This window comes from Ranitomeya variabilis, chromosome 2, assembly GCF_051348905.1.
Source record: "Ranitomeya variabilis isolate aRanVar5 chromosome 2, aRanVar5.hap1, whole genome shotgun sequence".
NCBI classification, from domain to species: Eukaryota; Metazoa; Chordata; class Amphibia; order Anura; family Dendrobatidae; genus Ranitomeya; species Ranitomeya variabilis.
This window is the reverse complement of record NC_135233.1, coordinates 853,619,148-853,639,277: the sequence shown is the minus strand read 5'-3', so window position 1 is coordinate 853,639,277 and position 20,130 is coordinate 853,619,148. Positions and strand designations below refer to the sequence as shown.

General features: G+C 40.5%; 1 protein-coding gene across 1 annotated transcript in view; it reads left to right on the top strand.

Moving 5' to 3' along the window:
* The window catches only part of LOC143803980 (uncharacterized), a 245,981-nt gene that overhangs the window by 22,686 nt on the left and 203,165 nt on the right, over nucleotides 1-20,130 (top strand). Inside the window, exons 9-15 of the mRNA XM_077281732.1 lie at nucleotides 4,249-4,362; nucleotides 4,436-4,549; nucleotides 7,858-7,980; nucleotides 8,100-8,224; nucleotides 9,999-10,163; nucleotides 10,390-10,560; nucleotides 12,329-12,462. Of these exons, the coding sequence (XP_077137847.1) occupies nucleotides 4,249-4,362; nucleotides 4,436-4,549; nucleotides 7,858-7,980; nucleotides 8,100-8,224; nucleotides 9,999-10,163; nucleotides 10,390-10,560; nucleotides 12,329-12,462 (946 nt within the window). The remainder of the gene's footprint in view (nucleotides 1-4,248; nucleotides 4,363-4,435; nucleotides 4,550-7,857; nucleotides 7,981-8,099; nucleotides 8,225-9,998; nucleotides 10,164-10,389; nucleotides 10,561-12,328; nucleotides 12,463-20,130) is intronic.

Genomic DNA, 20,130 nt, shown 5'->3' with positions numbered 1-20,130 from the left:
GGAGATACGAGGTGCCGGTGGTTCTTTCTGCTGGGCCTCCTGCTCCTGTGCTGGTTGAGGGTGAATTGGAGTACGTTATAGAGAAGATCTTGGACTCCCGTATTTCCAGGCGGAGACTCCAGTACCTGGTTAAGTGGAAGGGCTATGGTCAGGAAGATAATTCTTGGGTAACTGCCTCTGATGTTCATGCCTCGGATTTGGTTCGTGCCTTTCATAGGGCTCATCCAGGTCGCCCTGGCGGTTCTTGTGAGGGTTCGGTGCCCCCTCCTTAAGGGGGGGGGTACTGTTGTGATCCGCTTTTTGGCTCCCCTGGTGGTGGCTGGTGGTACTGGAGACTTGTGTGTGCTTTTCTGCCTCAGCTCACCTGCTTCCATCAGTTTTGGGAGTTCCCTATTTAGCCTTGCTCTCCAGTCACTTCCTTGCCGGTCATCATTGTAACCTGAGTCATTCAGTTGCATGTTCCTGCTACTAGTCTGCTGATCAGCTAGTGGACTCTTGTCCTTATTGTTTTGTTTTTCTTGTCCAGTTTACAGTTTTGTCTTTTCCTGTTACTGGAAGCTCTTGTGGACTGAAATTGCCACTCCTGTGTCATGAGTTGACACAGGAGTCTTAAAGTAATTTCAGGATGGGTTTTTGAAAGGGTTTTTCAGCTGACCGTGAAGTCCTCTTTTGTATCCTTCCTCTATCTAGTAAGTGGACCTCGCTTTGCTAAATCTACCTTCATACTGTGTATGTCTTTTCCTCTGAACTCACCGTTAATATACGTGGGGGCTACTATCATCTTTGGGGAATTTCTCTAGAGGTAAGCCAGGTCTGTTCCTTCCTCTTCCAGGCGTAGTTAGTTCTCCGGCTGGCACATGGCATCTAGGCAGCCGTAGGAATGCTTCCTGGCTACTGTTAGTTGTGTGGTAGATTTAGGTCACGGTCAGCTTGAGTTTCCATCACCCGAGAGCTAGTCTGTTATTTTTGTGTTTCTGATGTTCCCATGCCATTGGGGAATCATGACACATATTTAGATGAGCTGTCTGGTGCAGATCACTGCCAGTCAAAACCTTATACTCCCTGGTGTTTGCCTGATTCCTGTGCTGTGAGTTCTGATCTACTGCTGCCTGACCTTAGGACCGTGCTCTGACTACCTGTTTGTTATTGCTCCTTTGCTTATCCACTAATTCTCTGGTATTCTGACCCTGGACTGTGACCCGACTTATACCTTTATCTTTTCCCTTAGTTTACAACATGCTTTCTTGGTACTGACCACGGAACGCCTGATTTCTGTGCCTCATGGCCTGTCCGTGAGTTGTCACAGGGTATTGTCGAACTCAGGAGAAACTGTTCTGTCCATTCTATCCTGTTACCCTTGTGAAAATGAGAAATTTGAGGCTAAAGCAATATTTTTTTGTGAAAAAAATTATGTAATCTTTCATTTTCACAGCCCAATGTTATAAAATTATGTGAAGCACTTGTGGATTCAATATGCTTACCATATAAATAGATAAATTCCACGTGGGGAGCAGTTTCTAAAATGGGGTATCTTGTGGGGTATTTTCTGCTGTTTTGGCACCTTGAGTCTCTCCAAATGCGACATGTCATCCGTAACATGTTCCAGCAAAAATTACACTCCAAAATGTAAATGTGCACCTTACATTATGAGCCATGTTGTGTACCCAAACAGTAACTTAAATGCACATGTGGAGTGTCTGCATACTTAGGAAAAATTGTACAATAAATAGTTTGGTCCTTTTTCTCCCATAACCCTTGTAAAAATAAAAAATTGGGGGATAAAGCCACATATTTGTGGAAAAATGCAATCTTTCATTTTCAATGACCAATATTATAATTTTCTGTGAAGCACTTGTGTGTGCAATATGCTCACCACACCCCGAGATGAATTCCTTGAAAGGTGTAGTCTCCAAACTGGGGTCACTTGTTGGGGATTTGTGCTGATTTGGCATGTCTGGGGCTCTTCAAATGCAACATGGCATCGGCAATATTTTCATTAAAAAATTGAGCGACAATATTCAAATAGCATTCACTTCCGAGCCCTGTTGTGTTCCCAAACAGTAATTTCCTACCACATATGAGGTATCATAATACTCAGGATAAATTGCACAACAAATTGAGTGGTCCATTTTCTCCTGCTAAACTCCTGAAAATGAAACGTTGGGGCTAAATTTAAATTTTTATAGAAAATAAATAATTTTTCATTGTTATGCTTCAGCTTCGCTTTACATCCCGTATCGCACCTGAAAAGTTAACAAACTTTCTAAATCTTTTTTTGAATACCTTCAGGGTGTAGTTTTTATAATGTGGTCACTTGTGAGTGTTTTCTGACATATAGGTACCTAAAAGTTACTTCAAATGTGAAATGTTTCCTAATAAAACAGGTTTTGTAAATTCTGTTGGGAAAAATAAAAAATTGCTGCTAAGCTTTTAACCCCTTTACATTTCTAACAAAAGTATATATTTAAAAAATGATGCTGATATAAAGTATCCATGTAGCAAGTGTTATTCATTAATTATTTTAAGTCCAATTTGTCTTTTCTCCTGTTTTTTTTTTTTTTGTGTTGTTCCAATATACAGAAAGGTAATAAACATGTGTGCAACAAAACTTGTGTTATTGCAACAATTTTATGGGAGAAATACTTCATTTTCCGGAACAATTTCAAGGGTGCCTACACTTTCAACCATGATGGTATACATCTATAGATACATATGTAATAATAACCAGAAATAGTGTTTTTTCTTATGCACGCACACCTGACAGCCAATTCTAGAAGATTACCTGAAATGATGACATGGCAATTCTAGCTTTTCTGCTGCCTGAATTCAAAACTTAAGTGGTGCCTCTCCCACATTGAAGTGGTGCCCCTCCCGCAGTGCGGTATAAATGTGCACTGAATAAATGAAATTCTACAATTTTTGCTATTGTGCTCATTGTATGACCTGAAAATTTTCACTTGATTTTCCAGGTGAAAATAAATTAGGCAATACCAAACTTGCAGAGATTTTTTTTTTTAATTTGTGTTTGTAAAATATAAATTTCGATTTTTGTCACCATTTTCCAAGACCAATAACTTTTTTATTTTTCAGTCAATGGAGCTGTATGAAGTTTTCTTTTTTTGCATGGCTGGCTAAGTTTTATCAATACAAATTTGGGTTACATACATCTTGATCTCTTTTTACTGTATTTCTGTAGGGATGTGCAATGACGAAGAATACGCTTTTCTGGCATTTTGCTTTATATACCTTACAGAGTTTTTCTTAAAGAGTAACCGTCATTAAAATTTTTATTTTGTAGATTAATAGTACACATAAATATAAACAAGTTTGTAATATATCTTTTCAGAGAAATTTGCTTCTTTCTCTGACAAAATTGATCAGTTATTAACAAAATTCTCTATTCTGAAGTAAAATCTGTATTCAGTGAAGAGAGAATTTCCCATTGCTTAGATAGGAGATGGTGGTTACTACGGATACAATTCTATGTAGATGAGAGGAGGGAGGAGCAAAAAGCAGAGCTCCTCCCCTTCTATCTAGATACCATCTCCGCAGTAGCAGCTGCCATCTCCTATCTCAGCATCTGAATGTGTTTTCACTGAATACTGATTTTACCTCATAATTTAGAATTTTGATAATGACTGATCAATTTTGGCAGAGAAAGAAGCATTTTTTAATAAGATATTTTACAAAGTTTCTTATTTTCATGTGTAGTATTGATTTATAAAGCAAAAACTAAAATGACAGTACCTCTTTAAAGCTTAATTAATTTTGTATTTTGAGACCTTGCTTTTAGGTATGCAACAATTAAAAATTTGTTTAACTTTAATTTTTTTAATTTCCTTATTTTTAACTAGAAGGAGGGTAGGGGTAAGTTGGCAAATTTAGAATTTTCTGTATTTTTACTTATTTTTTGCTTTATATGACTTATATTATCTACTGCAATATCACAGTGTTGCAATATATAATTTTGCGAGATACCTAAGACTGCCGCCTGATGCTAGCTGCTCATCTCGTCTGATAGCAGAAGTGGACCTGATGACAGGTACACATTAATACCCATGGAGGCAGTACTGGAAAAAGAAGAAATGTATATTAATTCAGTATAATCCCATTCACTGGTGAATATGATAATATTAATAAAATAATAATATTATTAGTAGTAGTAGTAGTAGTAATAATAATAATAATAATAATAATAATAATAATAATTACTACTACTACTCTTAATAATAATATATTTTCCCACAGATATTAATGAATGTCTGAGTAACCCATGTAGAAATGGAGCCACCTGTAATGATTTACCCAACAGTTTCTCCTGCTCCTGTGTTCCTGGATTCACTGGCAGATTCTGTGAAATAAGTGAGTACCTGACACATAGAGGGGGATTCTGTTATTTCATCTTTACTGATGACAACTTAATGTTTTCTTGCAGATATTAATGACTGCACCAGGACGTCATGTAGTAATGGAGGCGTCTGTATAGACTTGGTAAATGACTTCATCTGCTCATGTCCTTCTAGCTGGGAAGGGAAAACGTGCAGCGAAGGTAATGTATTATTATTATTTCTTAATGTTACATTCATAGTTTAAGATATTTTTTCTATATTAACCCCTTTCTGCCAGCTGGCAGAACCCCCACTTTGAGGTGGGCCCACCTCAAAGCGGCAACATGTCAGCTGTTTTGTACAGCTGACATGTGTGCGCAATGAGCACGAGCGGAATCGCGATCCGCCTGCGCCCATTAACTAGTTAAATGCCGCTGTCAAACGCTACAGGAAAGAAATATATCTTGGTACCGTGTTAGCCAGTAGATAGAAAAATATTTAGAATTGAGAGTCCTCAGTGGTTGATACCTTTTAATGGCTAACTGAAAAGATGGTAACAAATCACAAGCTTTTGAGACTACATACGTCTCTTCATCAGGCAAAGACTAAAACAAATTCTGAAGAATCACATATTTATGCACAACATAGTATAGAAAAAAAAAAAAGGGAGAGGGGAAAAAAACCATGGATAAGCCAGGTGACATGAAGCAGAATTACCATGGGTGATAAACAGTTACGTCCATAAATATTGGGCCAATTCTTAGATAAGGATTGTTTTATTGTCCTGTGATTAGGGTCTGGTTCTGTTGTGATGACCCCACATGGTCTGATGGGCAAGTTCATTAGTTGATGTAAAAAGACATAAATCCGTGTGACACATTCATTCCTGCATTTAGAGTGTCAAAGGTCGTCATCAGTTTATATTCCCAGACTCTCCTGTCTTTCTGTGATTTGAAGTTACCCTTTAATACAAGTAATTTCATGTCCATATTGTTATGATTTGGGAGACAGAAATGTATTGCCACAGGTATATCCATTCTTTTTTCTCTTATTGTATGGTGATGAGAGTTCATCCTTGTTCTCAGTTTCTGCCCTGTCTCCCCCACATACAGACCCCCAGTTGGACATTTAGTACAAATGATTAGGTACACGACATTAGAAGTGACGCAGCTGAATGTACCTGGTATCTTGTAGTCCTGATGTGAATTGGGGATCTTTATCTTGTCCGTGGTCATTATAAATGGACAGGTTTTACATTTTTTCTGGTTGCAAGGAAAGGTACCTGCAGCTGTTGGAGAGGACAGGGAGCTCTTGACAATGATGCTTCTTAGATTTGGGGGCTGCCTAAAACACAGTAGTGGGGGGTCTGGAAAAATTGCTTGTAGTCAGGCATCTTTTTGCAGTAAAGGTTGTAATTTCCGTGCAGCTCCTCTTAGCGCCTCCAGATTAGGATTGTAGGTAACTACTAGAGGTACCCAGTTATTTTCTTCTTTAGTTTTGTAATGTAGCAGGTGATTCCTTGATATTCTGGTGGCTCTTGTGATCTGATTTTCAATTGTTCTTGGATGGTAGCCCTGATTCAAAAAGGTCTTTCTGAGGCGACCAAGGTGTTCATCTCTATCCATTGGGTTGGAACATATACGATTGTATCTGATGGCTTGGCTGTAGACAATGGAGTTTTTTATGTGTTTTGGATGGAAACTGTCCCATTTAAGGTATGTTGGACGGTCGATTGGCTTCTGATACAGGGATGTCTCTATTTTATTGTTCTGCAGCTTAATGATGGTGTCCAGAAAGTTAATTTCAGTGCAGGAGTAGTTGAGTGTCAAGTTGATGGTAGGATGAAATTGATTAAACTGTTCATGGAACGTCTTTAGCTGTGGCTCAGACTCCGTCCAGATGATTAAAATGTCATCAATGTAGCGGTAGTACGCCAGAGGCCTGATGTGATGGGACATGAGGACAAAAAGTCGCTTTCAAGCTTGGCCATGAAAAGATTTGCATACTGTGGGGCCATTTTACTTCCCATTGCTGTGTCAGTCTCCTGTAGATAGATCTTCTTGTCAAACTCAAAGTAATTGTGGGTGAGGATGAATTTTATAAGTTTCACCATAGAATTTGCATCAGTCCCTGTGTTTTCCAGGAAGAATTTGCAGGCATTTAATCCATCCTGGTGTGGGATATTGGAGTACAAAGATTCCACATCCATGGTGGCCAGGATGGTTCCTTCTGGTAGAGGACCTATTGTTGATAGTTTATTCAATAGGTCAGTTGTGTCCTGAATGAAGCTTGGTGTGTCCTTTACCAAGGGTTTAAGAACACCCTCTACCCATCCAGATACCTGCTCAGTAAAATTTCTGACGCTGACAGCGGCATTTAACTAGCGCTCCCGGCCGTGCGACCGGAAGTGCTCGCACCGCTGACCCCCGTCACATGATCGAGGTCATCGGTGCAATGCCATAACAACCAGAGGTCACCTTGAGACCTCTATGGTTGTTGATGGCCGATTGCTTTGAGCGCCACCCTGTGGTCGGAGTTCAAAGCAACCCTGCATTTCTGCTACATAGAGGTGATCTGTACTTCACCTCTATGTAGCAGAGGTGATCGTGTAGTGCATGCTTCTAGCCTCCTATGGAGGCTATTGAAGCATGCCAAAGTTTAAAAGAAAGTGTTTAAAAATATAAAAACGATAAAAAAATATATAAAAGCTCAAATCACCCCCCTTTCGTCCCAATCAAAATAAAACAATAAAAAAAATCAAACCTACACATATTTGGTACCGCCGCATTCAGAATCGCCCGATCTATCAATAAAAACAAAGGATTATCCTGACCACTAAATGGCGTAGCGAGAAAAAAAATCAAAACGCCAAAATTAAGTTTTTTTGGTCGCCGCAACATTGCATTAAAATGCAATAATGGGCAATTTATAGAACGAATCTGCACCAAAATCATATCATTAAAAATGCCAGCTCGGCATGCAAATAATAGGCACTCACGCGACCCCAGATCACAAAAATTGGAGACGCTACGGGTATCGGAAAATGGTGCAATTTTTTTTTTTTTTAGCAAACTTTGGAATTTTTTTTTACCGCTTAGATAAAAGAGAACCTAGACATGTTTGGTGTCTATCAACTCGTAATGACCTGGAGAATCATAATGGCAGGTTAGTTATAGCATTTGGTGAACCTAGCAAAAAAGCAAAACAAAAAACAAGTGTGGGATTGCACTTTTTTTTGCAATTTCATCGCACTTGGAATTTTTTTTCCTGTTTTCTGTTACATGGCATGGTAAAACCAATGGTATCCTTCAAAAGTACATCTCGTCCCTCAAAAAATAAGCCCTCACATGGCCATATTGATGAAAAAAAAAAGTTTTGGCTCTGGGAAGGAGGGGAGCGAAAAACAAAAACGAAAAAAACGAAAAAAGCTCCGGGGGTGAAGGGGTTAAACCTCTAATTTTTGTCTTTCCATATTTAATTAGATAAAACTTCAGTATGTATCTATATAATATCTGTCCTTTCTTTCCAGATGTCAATGAATGCACAACTGGACGTCACTTGTGCAGCCCCAATTCCGTCTGTACTAACACCCCAGGGTCACATTATTGCACTTGTAACTCTGGTTATATAGGCGATGGATTTACCTGTAAAGGTACAAAGTGGAATTTTTTATTTTCCCTACGTGCAACATACTTTTTTTTAGCACAGTTAATCTTTCTTAAATCCTGATATAGAGCTACTATTTACATTATCACATTATCTTTATCCCAGAGAACAGGTTGTTTGAATACCAAAGTGACACAAAAGCTACATTGCGCTATCAAGACTTTGTTTCTCCAATGATTGACATCCCGACAGGTTTTCCTTTTGGTGCATCATTTTACAGCACGTTATATGTAAGTTATAGATTTCCAGTAATCAATGCATTACACACTATTAGCAAGTAACCAATCATAACAGCATTAACAAAGGAAAAAACTATTGTTTCAGATCAGGGGACCGTAAGTTAATAGGGGGTGCCTCCTACTCAGTAACTCTCAAGTATTAACCAAATGAGAGAATGGTTTGTTGTAAGAGTTTCACACTCTAAAGAATCCAGAATATTCAATATGTGGGTTACACGGACAGATCATTAGACTTTACCTATGGTAACCTTATTGTCACATCTCCACCAGGATCTGTTCTTGTGACATCTGCCTCTGTCATCAGGCACCACTGTATTCATTCAGCTGGTGGCACTGTTTTTAGAAGAGAAGTTGGAACCAAAGGCTTTGAACAATGCAGGTTCTGTCCAGCTGATAAGGTTAGGTTGGCTGGGACTTGCAGTTCATTCCAGTCTGACAGTATGGTTGTGTGTGTTGTCCAGTTGGAGTTATCATCTCCTTGCTACAGCCAATTGGAAAGCAACACACCCTACTAAAGCTTCCATCTTACTGCTGAAAGCTGCCAGATATATATATATATATATATGTATAGCTTTGTGTTTCTTGGGTCTCTGCTCATGTTTAGTGTATGTGTCGCTGTTTTTATCCAAGCTTGTTTTTTTACATTTCTCCTGCCTGATGATTTTGTACTTTTTCTGGCCACTTGGGTATCACCCGGCTACCTGACCATCCTCTTGCACTGATTTGCTCTTCTGGGAAGCAGTCCTTTTGTGGAACCATTCCCGTGGAACATGTTTTAAGACCAGTTTCCTGTACAGGGGTTAAAGGGTGAACGTCAGGGTTTCTCTGGTATTTGGCAGATGGATTGGCTTGCTCCAAGTCTGCCTAAGGTATCCTTTCTGATCCTGTAGCCTCTGACAGATATAACATTTGTAATGCGTCATGTATAATACTGTGGAGTTGCCAGAAAATTAAGCAAATCCAATTACGCTAAAGATTACATCTAATAACATGGGACTTTAGCACTGGATTGCCCTGTGATCAGTTCATCATTAAATTCACATGATGCATTATAATTGATAGATATAATTTAAAGGCTTTACTTGTGTTAACTGGTGCACTTGGAATGGAAAAATTAATATCAAAACATTTAACAGGATAGAAAAACCCTTGCTACGTAAAAATTTTACCTCAGAATTGTGAATTTTGATAATGAATTATCAATTCTGGCAGAGATAGAAGCAGATTTCTCTGATAAAATATATTACAAACGTTCTTATTTTTATGTGTACTATTGTTTTATGAAATAAAAATTGAAACAATGGTTACTCTTTAAACTAGAGATCACTCCTTCATTGATGGTTATCTTTGGTAGTAAGAACTAATACTATTCATGTGGATATTTGAATTAAATGCTCTTATAACTTTACACATTATTCTACTGTATGGAATATAAATACTTCAAGAATCAATATGGAAAACTTTTTTAAAAGTTAGACTAAAAGCAATATTGTATTCAGTAATACACAGAATATGTACATAGTGTTCTGTATATTACATAGTTGTGCAGTACAGGCTGCCAACCGCTATACTACACCGCTATACTACACATCTCTTCTAATGTAGATGCAATGTACCGCCCGACCAAGTGCTTTAAAGATTCACTTCCTGCGGCTTTTGCCCTGAGTCATGATGACTTTCCGGTATCACATTTGGTGACACCTCTTCACTATAATACACCTTAAAAGTTATGTGAATTTATTTTCCACTATTCTTATTTCAACAGTTCACAGACAATGGCGTTATAATTTTCAGGCGAAATTTCTATGACCCAGTTTACAACATGAAATACCCTTATAACTTCTATGACTACGATTATTTTACTCCTCCGATGATTGCTGTTTTCTGGGCAGATGCAGATTTCACGAGTATGGGAGACCTTTACTATAAGGTGAGATAGATCTGTGAAAGTCCAGTATGAATATACCAAAAATGAATAGAAACAATGTTTTCTTTCAAATAAATGTTTCCTTAGTGTCCTAACTGATGTACTAGAATTACAATGTTTTCTAAAAGAAAAGCAACTAAAATTTTAGACTATGAATGTTGTATGGTTGTCATTCATTCAATTTTTCTTACCTTTTAAATCTAAATCTTCTTTTTCTCGGTTTTTGAAGACTTATGACTTCCAAGCTTCATCCAATGAACAAGATTTCAAAACCAAACTTGAATCTGAAATAAAGTCATATTTTCCATCACTTCCTGTGGATTTTAAAGCTCTCTGGGCCATTAAGATAACGTGGCATCAGGTTCCACCATATCCAGGGTATTTCTTTAAAGACTTTGAGGTAAGATTAGTAGAAACAAAGGCACTTGCTCAGATGTTTCTTGAAATGTTTCTTGCTTTGTAAAACTTTCTTGCGCTGTCAATTGTTTAAGGATATAAATAACTAAAAAGTAATTGGATTAATGTACTGTACATCTATGCATTAGATTCTACAGCAACCCCAGTTCCACATAATAGCAATTTGGCCAATAATATTTGCCACCATCTGAGTTAAAGGGGTTTTCCTAGAGAAATGTATATATCACTGCAAGGAGAGTGCTAAGCCCTTGATCTTCTTTACCTCACAACATTGATGAGAAGTTTCCTTCCTATTGTTAGACCCTGCAGTTAATTTATGTGGTATGACCTGAATTCTAGCTAAGACCCAATACATACAGCATCATTGCTCAACGAGTTCCATGTATTAAAGGCAGAGAAGGCAGATGTGACTACGACTTACCTACTTTTAAGCACATAACAAATTGTGATTGTCATGATCTCTTTTTACCTGAGACATACAGTGGTGATTTAAATTTTGTGAACTCTTCAGAATTTTCCATATTTCTGCATAAATTTGACCTCAAAATGCATTAGATTTTCATACTAAATAAAACAAATGAATTACCCACTTTGATAGTTCCTCATTCTTTAAAACGGCAGATCACACACTCACATCTGATTGTCAGCCAATTGATTGAAAACACCAGACTCTAATTTCACCTTCAAATGATCTGCTACTACTTTTGACACCAACGTAAATGTGATATTGGATCAATTTCCTCAATAAAAAATGACAAAGTCTACTGTTTTTTTGATTCATTTATTTGCTTTAGTTCTCTTTATCTAATTGTAGGTTTCAAGTGACAATCTGATGTAGTTTGAGGTCAAATTTATGCAGGAATCTGGAAAATTCTGAACGGTTCACAAACTTTTGAGAGCCACTGTACTTTTTTTTACCATATCTTAGGATCTCACAATAGAAACATATTGTGACACCCTCAAAACATTATATTTATAGTTTACAAAAAATTGTTTGGCACTGCAAACTTAGAGGGGTTTTATGCTTCTATGTAATTGATTACTTGATGTTCTACACTTAGAATAGGTCATAAATAGCAGATCAATGAGAGTCCAATACCCAGCACCCCGATCGATCGACTGTTATCATGTCATGACCACTTTTTCACACTGTTTTTAGTGGCCACTTTCAATTATTGCAGATCACGTCCTATTCATTTGAGTAGGAGCTTATATTCCAGAACCCAGGAGATCTGATAGTAATATGTTATTATGGTGTCAAATATGTTATCCTTAAAGTGTTATCCCTATTACTGTTAATGAGAACCTGTGTCAGCATCAGTGCTCTGTGCTCATCACCTCATTATCCTCAAAATCATCAGACTACATCATTCACAGAGTCTGTTGGAAAAGCTCAGCTCCTGTTCTCTATTGTGTGGGTGGAAGAGTAGAACAGATTGCAGATGAAGTAGTAGATGTCAGTCACTTCAATCAAGGAAGGAGGGTGATCGTGAGGACAGAGGAACCACTTAGCATATTCCTGAGACACCCATCAGACTGGACCATGATGATTACCATATGGCTTAAAAAAGGTGTTTTCTTACACGTGTGGGGGAGCTGGGCTCTTATCAGCAGGTTTCTAGAGTTCTGGTCAAGATGATTTAAAGATGATGGATTTAGTCTACATGGGAAAAATCTGGAGACAGGTTTCAGTGTATGTTACTGAAAATCCAATGTATGCAACTGATCTATGTGTACCATTTCTATTGCAGACAAACACCTACCAAGCTGTGTTAGTCACAGATGGCATCTTCTCTTTCTGTCTGATGCGATATGCAGATGGAGGAATGAACTGGAGCTATAACTCACTTCCCAATTACTACTTACCGAAAATGGGATACTTCAGGTATAATAATAATAATCATTTTTATTTCTAAAGCGCCAGTGCATTCCATAGCACTTTACAATTCAGAGAGGACCTGTACGTACAATATCAGACATTACAGAGCAACACACAATTCATCAGATACCAAAAAGAGTGAGGGCTCTAATCACAAGCTAACAATCAATGATAAAATAGGAGAGAAACAAAAGGTAAATGATAAAGAATTGCTGTCATGTATGAAGCAACTATCAATATAATAAATACGGTATTCAGACAAAGCTCTATTTATACAACTGCAGATACAAACATGTCATGATCTCCATGGCCAGAGAACTAGCATAAGCCTCAATAGGAACAAGCTCTTGGAAGATGTAACTGTACTGACCATGAACTAAACCTACCGCATCATCTAGAAGTAGCCAGGTAGCATGTCCTACTTTTTATCCCTATATGCCCAGCGCCGGCCGGAGAACTAAATAATGCTAGCAGAGGGAAATATAAGACCTGACTCACCTCTAGAGAAATGCCCAAAAAGGAGACAGAAGCCCCCCACATATATTGGCGGTGATATGAGATGAAACAACAAACGCAGCAGGAAAATAGGTTTAGCAAATTTGAGGTCCGCTTTCTAGATAGCAGAAGACAGAAAGCATACTTTCATGGTCAGTAGAAAACCCTAACAAAACACATCCAGAAATTACTTTAGGACTCTGGCATTAACTCATAATACCAGAGTGGCAATTCCTGATCAACAAGAGCTTTCCAGACACAGTAACGAAACTGCAGCTGTGAACTGGAACCAAAATACAAAAACAAAACATGGACGAATGTCCAACTTATCTAGTAGATGTCTGGGAGCAGGAACAAGCACAGAGAGGCTTCTGATAACATTGTTGACCGGCAAGCATCTAACAGAGAAGCCAGGTTATATAGCGACACCCAGATCTAATCAGAACAGGTGAACAGGGAAGATGATGTCACAAGTTCAATTCCACCAGTAGCCACCGGGGGAGCCCAGAATCCAAATTCACAACAGTACCCCCCCCTCAAGGAGGGGGCACCGAACCCTCACCAGAACCACCAGGGCGATCAGGATGGGCCCTATGAAAGGCACGAACCAGATCAGAGGCATGAACATCAGATGCAGTGACCCAAGAATTATCCTCCTGGCCGTATCCCTTCCACTTGACCAGATACTGGAGTCTCCGTCTGGAAACACGGGAGTCTAGGATTTTTTCCACAACGTACTCCAACTCACCCTCAACCAACACCGGAGCAGGAGGCTCAACGGAAGGCACAACCGGTGCCTCATACCTGCGCAATAACGACCGATGAAAAACGTTATGAATAGAAAAGGATGCAGGGAGGTCCAAACGGAAGGAAACAGGGTTAAGAATCTCCAATATTTTATACGGACCGATGAACCGAGGCTTAAACTTAGGAGATGAGACCCTCATAGGGACAAAACGAGAAGACAACCACACCAAATCTCCAACACAAAGCCGAGGACCAACACGACGGTGACGGTTGGCAAAAAGCTGAGTCTTCTCCTGGGACAACTTTAAATTGTCCATCACCTGCCCCCAGATATGATGCAATCTCTCCACCACCGCATCCACTCCAGGACAATCCGAGGATTCCATCTGACCGGAGGAAAATCGAGGGTGGAACCCCGAATTACAGAAAAACGGGGACACCAAAGTGGCAGAGCTGGCCCGATTATTGAGGGCGAACTCCGCCAATGGCAAAAAAGCAACCCAATCATCCTGGTCAGCAGACACAAAACACCTCAGATATGTCTCCAGGGTCTGATTAGTCCGCTCGGTCTGGCCATTAGTCTGAGGGTGAAAAGCAGACGAAAAAGACAAATCTATGCCCATCCTAGCACAGAATGCCCGCCAAAATCTAGACACAAATTGGGTTCCTCTGTCAGAAACGATATTCTCAGGAATACCATGCAAACGAACAACATTTTGAAAAAACAGGGGCACCAACTCGGAAGAAGAAGGCAATTTGGGCAGGGGAACCAAATGGACCATCTTAGAAAAACGGTCACACACCACCCAGATGACAGACATCTTCTGAGAAACAGGCAGATCTGAAATAAAATCCATCGAGATGTGTGTCCAAGGCCTCTTAGGAATAGGCAAGGGCAACAATAATCCACTAGCCCGAGAACAACAAGGCTTGGCCCGAGCACAAACGTCACAAGACTGCACAAAGCCTCGCACATCTCGTGACAGGGAAGGCCACCAGAAGGATCTTGCCACCAAATCCCTGGTACCAAAAATTCCAGGATGACCTGCCAATGCAGAAGAATGTACCTCAGAGATGACTCTACTGGTCCAATCATCAGGAACAAACAACCTATCAGGCGGACAACGATCCGGTCTATCAGCCTGAAACTCCTGCAAGGCCCGCCGCAGGTCTGGAGAAACGGCTGACAAGATAACTCCCTCCTTAAGAATACCTGTGGGGTCAGAGTTGCCGGGTGAATCAGGCTCAAAACTCCTAGAAAGGGCATCCGCCTTAACATTCTTAGAACCCGGTAGGTACGATACCACAAAATTAAACCGAGAGAAAAATAATGACCAGCGCGCCTGTCTAGGATTCAGGCGCCTGGCGGTCTCAAGATAGATCAAATTTTTGTGGTCAGTCAATACCACCACCTGATGTCTGGCCCCCTCGAGCCAATGGCGCCACTCCTCAAACGCCCACTTCATGGCCAAAAGCTCCCGATTCCCAACATCATAATTCCGCTCAGCGGGCGAAAATTTACGGGAAAAGAAGGCACAAGGCCTCATCACGGCGCAGTCAGAACTTTTCTGCGACAACACTGCCCCAGCCCCGATCTCAGAAGCGTCGACCTCAACCTGAAAAGGAAGAGTCACATCAGGCTGACGCAACACAGGGGCAGAAAAAAAACGGTGCTTAAGCTCCTGAAAGGCCTCCACAGCATCAGGGGACCAATTAGCAACATCAGCACCCTGTCTAGTCAAATCGGTCAATGGCTTAACGACATCCGAAAAACCAGAAATAAATCGACGATAAAAGTTGGCAAAGCCCAAAAATTTCTGAAGACTTTTAAGAGAAGAGGGCTGCGTCCAATCACAAATAGCTTGAACCTTGACAGGATCCATCTCAATGGAAGAGGGAGAAAAAATATATCCCAAAAAGGAAATTCTCTGAACCCCAAAAACGCACTTAGAACCCTTGACACACAGAGAATTAGACCGCAAAACCTGAAAAACCCTCTTAACTTGCCGGACATGAGAGTCCCAATCATCCGAAAAAATCAGAATATCATCCAGATACACTATCATAAATTTATCCAAAAAATCGCGGAAAATATCATGCATAAAGGACTGGAAGACTGAAGGGGCATTAGAAAGACCAAAAGGCATCACCAAATACTCAAAGTGGCCCTCGGGCGTATTAAATGCGGTTTTCCACTCATCCCCCTGCCTGATCCGCACCAAATTATACGCCCCACGGAGATCAATCTTAGAGAACCACTTGGCCCCCTTTATGCGAGCAAACAAATCAGTCAGCAACGGCAATGGGTATTGATATTTAACCGTGATTTTATTCAAAAGCCGATAATCAATACATGGTCTCAAAGAGCCGTCTTTTTTTGACACAAAGAAAAAACCGGCTCCTAAGGGAGATGACGATGGACGAATATGTCCCTTTTCCAAGGACTCCTTTATATATTCTCGCATAGCAGTATGTTCAGGCACAGACAGATTAAATAAACGACCCTTTGGGTATTTACTACCCGGAATTAAATCTATAGCACAATCGCACTCACGGTGCGGAGGTAGCGAACCCAGCTTGGGTTCTTCAAAGACGTCACGATAATCAGACAGGAACTCAGGGATTTCAGAGGGAATAGATGATGAAATGGACACCAAAGGTACGTCCCCATGAGTCCCCTTACATCCCCAGCTCAACACAGACATAGCTCTCCAGTCAAGGACTGGGTTGTGAGACTGCAGCCATGGCAATCCTAGCACCAAATCATCATGTAGATTATACAGCACCAGAAAACGAATAGTCTCCTGGTGATCCGGATTAATACACATAGTCACTTGTGTCCAGTATTGTGGTTTATTATTAGCCAATGGGGTGGAGTCAATCCCCTTCAGAGGAATAAGAGTCTCCAAAGGCTCTAAATCATACCCACAACGATTGGCAAAGGACCAATCCATAAGACTCAAAGCGGCGCCAGAGTCGATATAGGCGTCCGTAGTAATAGATGACAAAGAGCAAATCAGGGTCACAGACAAAATAAATTTAGACTGTAAAGTGCCAATGGGAACGGATTTATCAAGCTTTTTAGTACGCTTAGAGCATGCTGATATAACATGAGTAGAATCCCCACAATAGAAACACAACCCATTTTTCCGTCTAAAATTCTGCCGCTCGCTTCTGGACAGAATTCTATCACACTGCATGTTTTCTGGCGTCTTCTCAGTGGACACCGCCAGATGGTGCACTGGTTTGCGCTCCCGCAGACGCCTATCGATCTGAATGGCCATTGTCATGGACTCATTCAGACTTGCAGGCACAGGGAACCCCACCATAACATCCTTAATGGCATCAGAAAGACCCTCTCTGAAAGTAGCCGCCAAGGCACACTCATTCCACTGAGTAAGCACAGACCATTTACGGAATCTTTGGCAGTAAATTTCAGCTTCATCTTGCCCCTGCGATAGGGACATCAAAGTTTTTTCTGCCTGAAGTTCCAAATGAGGTTCCTCATAAAGCAAGCCCAAGGCCAGAAAAAACGCATCCACATTGCGCAACGCAGGATCCCCTGGTGCCAATGCAAAAGCCCAATCTTGAGGGTCGCCGCGGAGCAAGGAAATCACAATCCCAACCTGCTGTGCAGGGTCACCAGCAGAACGAGATTTCAGGGACAAAAATAACTTACAATTATTTCTAAAATTCTGAAAGCTAGATCTATTCCCTGAGAAGAATTCCGGCAAAGGAATTCTCGGCTCTGATACCGGAGCATGAACAACAAAATCTTGCAAACTTTGTACTTTCGTGGCGAGATTATTCAAACCTGCAGTTACACTCTGTAGATCCATTATAGACAGGTGAACATAGAGCCATTCAAAGATTAGAAGGAGAGAGAAAAAAAAAAAAGACTGCAGCATAGACAGACTGGCAAGTGATCCAATTAAGAGCACACTAACTACTAGAGAAAAAAAAAAAAAAAAAAATTTTCAGCAGACTTCTTATTTCTCTCCTTTCTCAGCCAAGGATTTTAACCCTTTAGGGGGCCGGTCAAACTGTCATGATCTCCATGGCCAGAGAACTAGCATAAGCCTCAATAGGAACAAGCTCTTGGAAGATGTAACTGTACTGACCATGAACTAAACCTACCGCATCATCTAGAAGTAGCCAGGTAGCATGTCCTACTTTTTATCCCTATATGCCCAGCGCCGGCCGGAGAACTAAATAATGCTAGCAGAGGGAAATATAAGACCTGACTCACCTCTAGAGAAATGCCCAAAAAGGAGACAGAAGCCCCCCACATATATTGGCGGTGATATGAGATGAAACAACAAACGCAGCAGGAAAATAGGTTTAGCAAATTTGAGGTCCGCTTTCTAGATAGCAGAAGACAGAAAGCATACTTTCATGGTCAGTAGAAAACCCTAACAAAACACATCCAGAAATTACTTTAGGACTCTGGCATTAACTCATAATACCAGAGTGGCAATTCCTGATCAACAAGAGCTTTCCAGACACAGTAACGAAACTGCAGCTGTGAACTGGAACCAAAATACAAAAACAAAACATGGACGAATGTCCAACTTATCTAGTAGATGTCTGGGAGCAGGAACAAGCACAGAGAGGCTTCTGATAACATTGTTGACCGGCAAGCATCTAACAGAGAAGCCAGGTTATATAGCGACACCCAGATCTAATCAGAACAGGTGAACAGGGAAGATGATGTCACAAGTTCAATTCCACCAGTAGCCACCGGGGGAGCCCAGAATCCAAATTCACAACACAAACAGCTATTAAGTGCATGAAGGGTGTGTAATTAGATGATATGAGGGACCAGATTTTGAGGAAAATTTAGGAAGTGCAATCAAGGAATAGTTGGATTAGTGAGGTGAGGTGATAGGCCAGTTTAAAGAAATGGATTTTAAGAGCACGCTTAAAACTGTGGTTACTGGGAATTAATTGAATTGTTTGGGGTAGTGCATTCCATAGAACTGGATTAGCATGAAAACAGTCTTGGAAATGGGAGTGGGAGGCTCGGATTATGGAAGATTTTAGTTTTACATCAGTAGCAGAACAGAGAGCACGTCTAGGGTGGTAGCCAGAGAAGAAGGAGGAGAAGTAGGGTAGTGCAGACCTGTAGAAAGCTTTGGGTGAGAGTGATAAGTTCATATTGTACTCTGCAGGGCCGGACTGGCACTAAAATTCAGCCCTGGCATTTGAAGGTACACAGGCCCACTTGTCACATGGTGAATGTATAATGTCTTTGTACACTTGTAGGTTACAAGAAGTGAGGGGAGTGTAACACGACTATATAACATATAATCATAGCTGTATCCAGCATTACAGCTCAGTCCTATTTATTGATTTTAGTTGCAGTACCAAGAAACGCCGCTACTTTACCTACATAACTGGATCTCACAGATAATGAAGGGATGAGACGACCAATGGCTATGGAACCTCATTCTGATGCTCCATAAACTTTGCCTACAGCCACTTTTGGTTCCATTGCGCAGAATGAGACCCAGTGACTCTGAAGAGTGGTGACATCAGTAACATCACCACTCTTCAGATATTCCGGGTCTTGCGCTGAGCTCGGCGACTGTGAAGAGCGGTATTGTTACTACCGTCACCACTCTTCAGAGTCGCTGGGTATCGCCAGGTCTGGGATAGTAGTGGAGGTGTCTGATGGACACCTCTCCATTACTTACACCAGGGATTGATAGCAGCTGACATTACGCAGCTGACATCAACCCTAAAAATCATTATACATACCAGAATTAAATGCTCTGGCGGCTGGGAATAGCAGTAGAGTTGGCGCTATTCTCAGGTGACGGGTGCTAACTACAACTCTCATCATCCTTGCCTGGTCTCCCTGCAAAGCGTTTCTGCTGTATTTACATGAGCTGATCTCAGGCCGCTAAATGAGTGTGATCGACAGTACTGAAGTCGTTCGCTTGTTTCCCAGCCTCTTTATGCCAACTGAGAAAGAATGAAGGGAAAGGAACAATCACAATTAGATCAATCTGTCCCCATACAGTATCATGTTATCAGCAGCACAACTACAGTTTACACCGGCAATGTGCTGCTGAGAACAAAGATTTCTGTTCCCACATAAACAATCCAATAGGCAGCATTTTGCTTGTTTAGTGTAATACACCCCATACTCCTCCATATATTATAATGTGCACCTCAGTCCTCCATATAGTATAATACACTCCTCAGTCCTCCATATAGTATAATACACTCCTCAGTCCTCCATATAATATAATACACTCCTCAATCCTCCATATAGTATAAAACACTCCTCAGTCCTCTACATAGTATAATACACTCCTCAGTCCTCCATATAGTATAATACACTCCTCAGTCCTCCATATAGTATTATACACTCAACACAGTCCTCCATAGAGTATAATACACTCCTCATAGACCTCCATATATTAA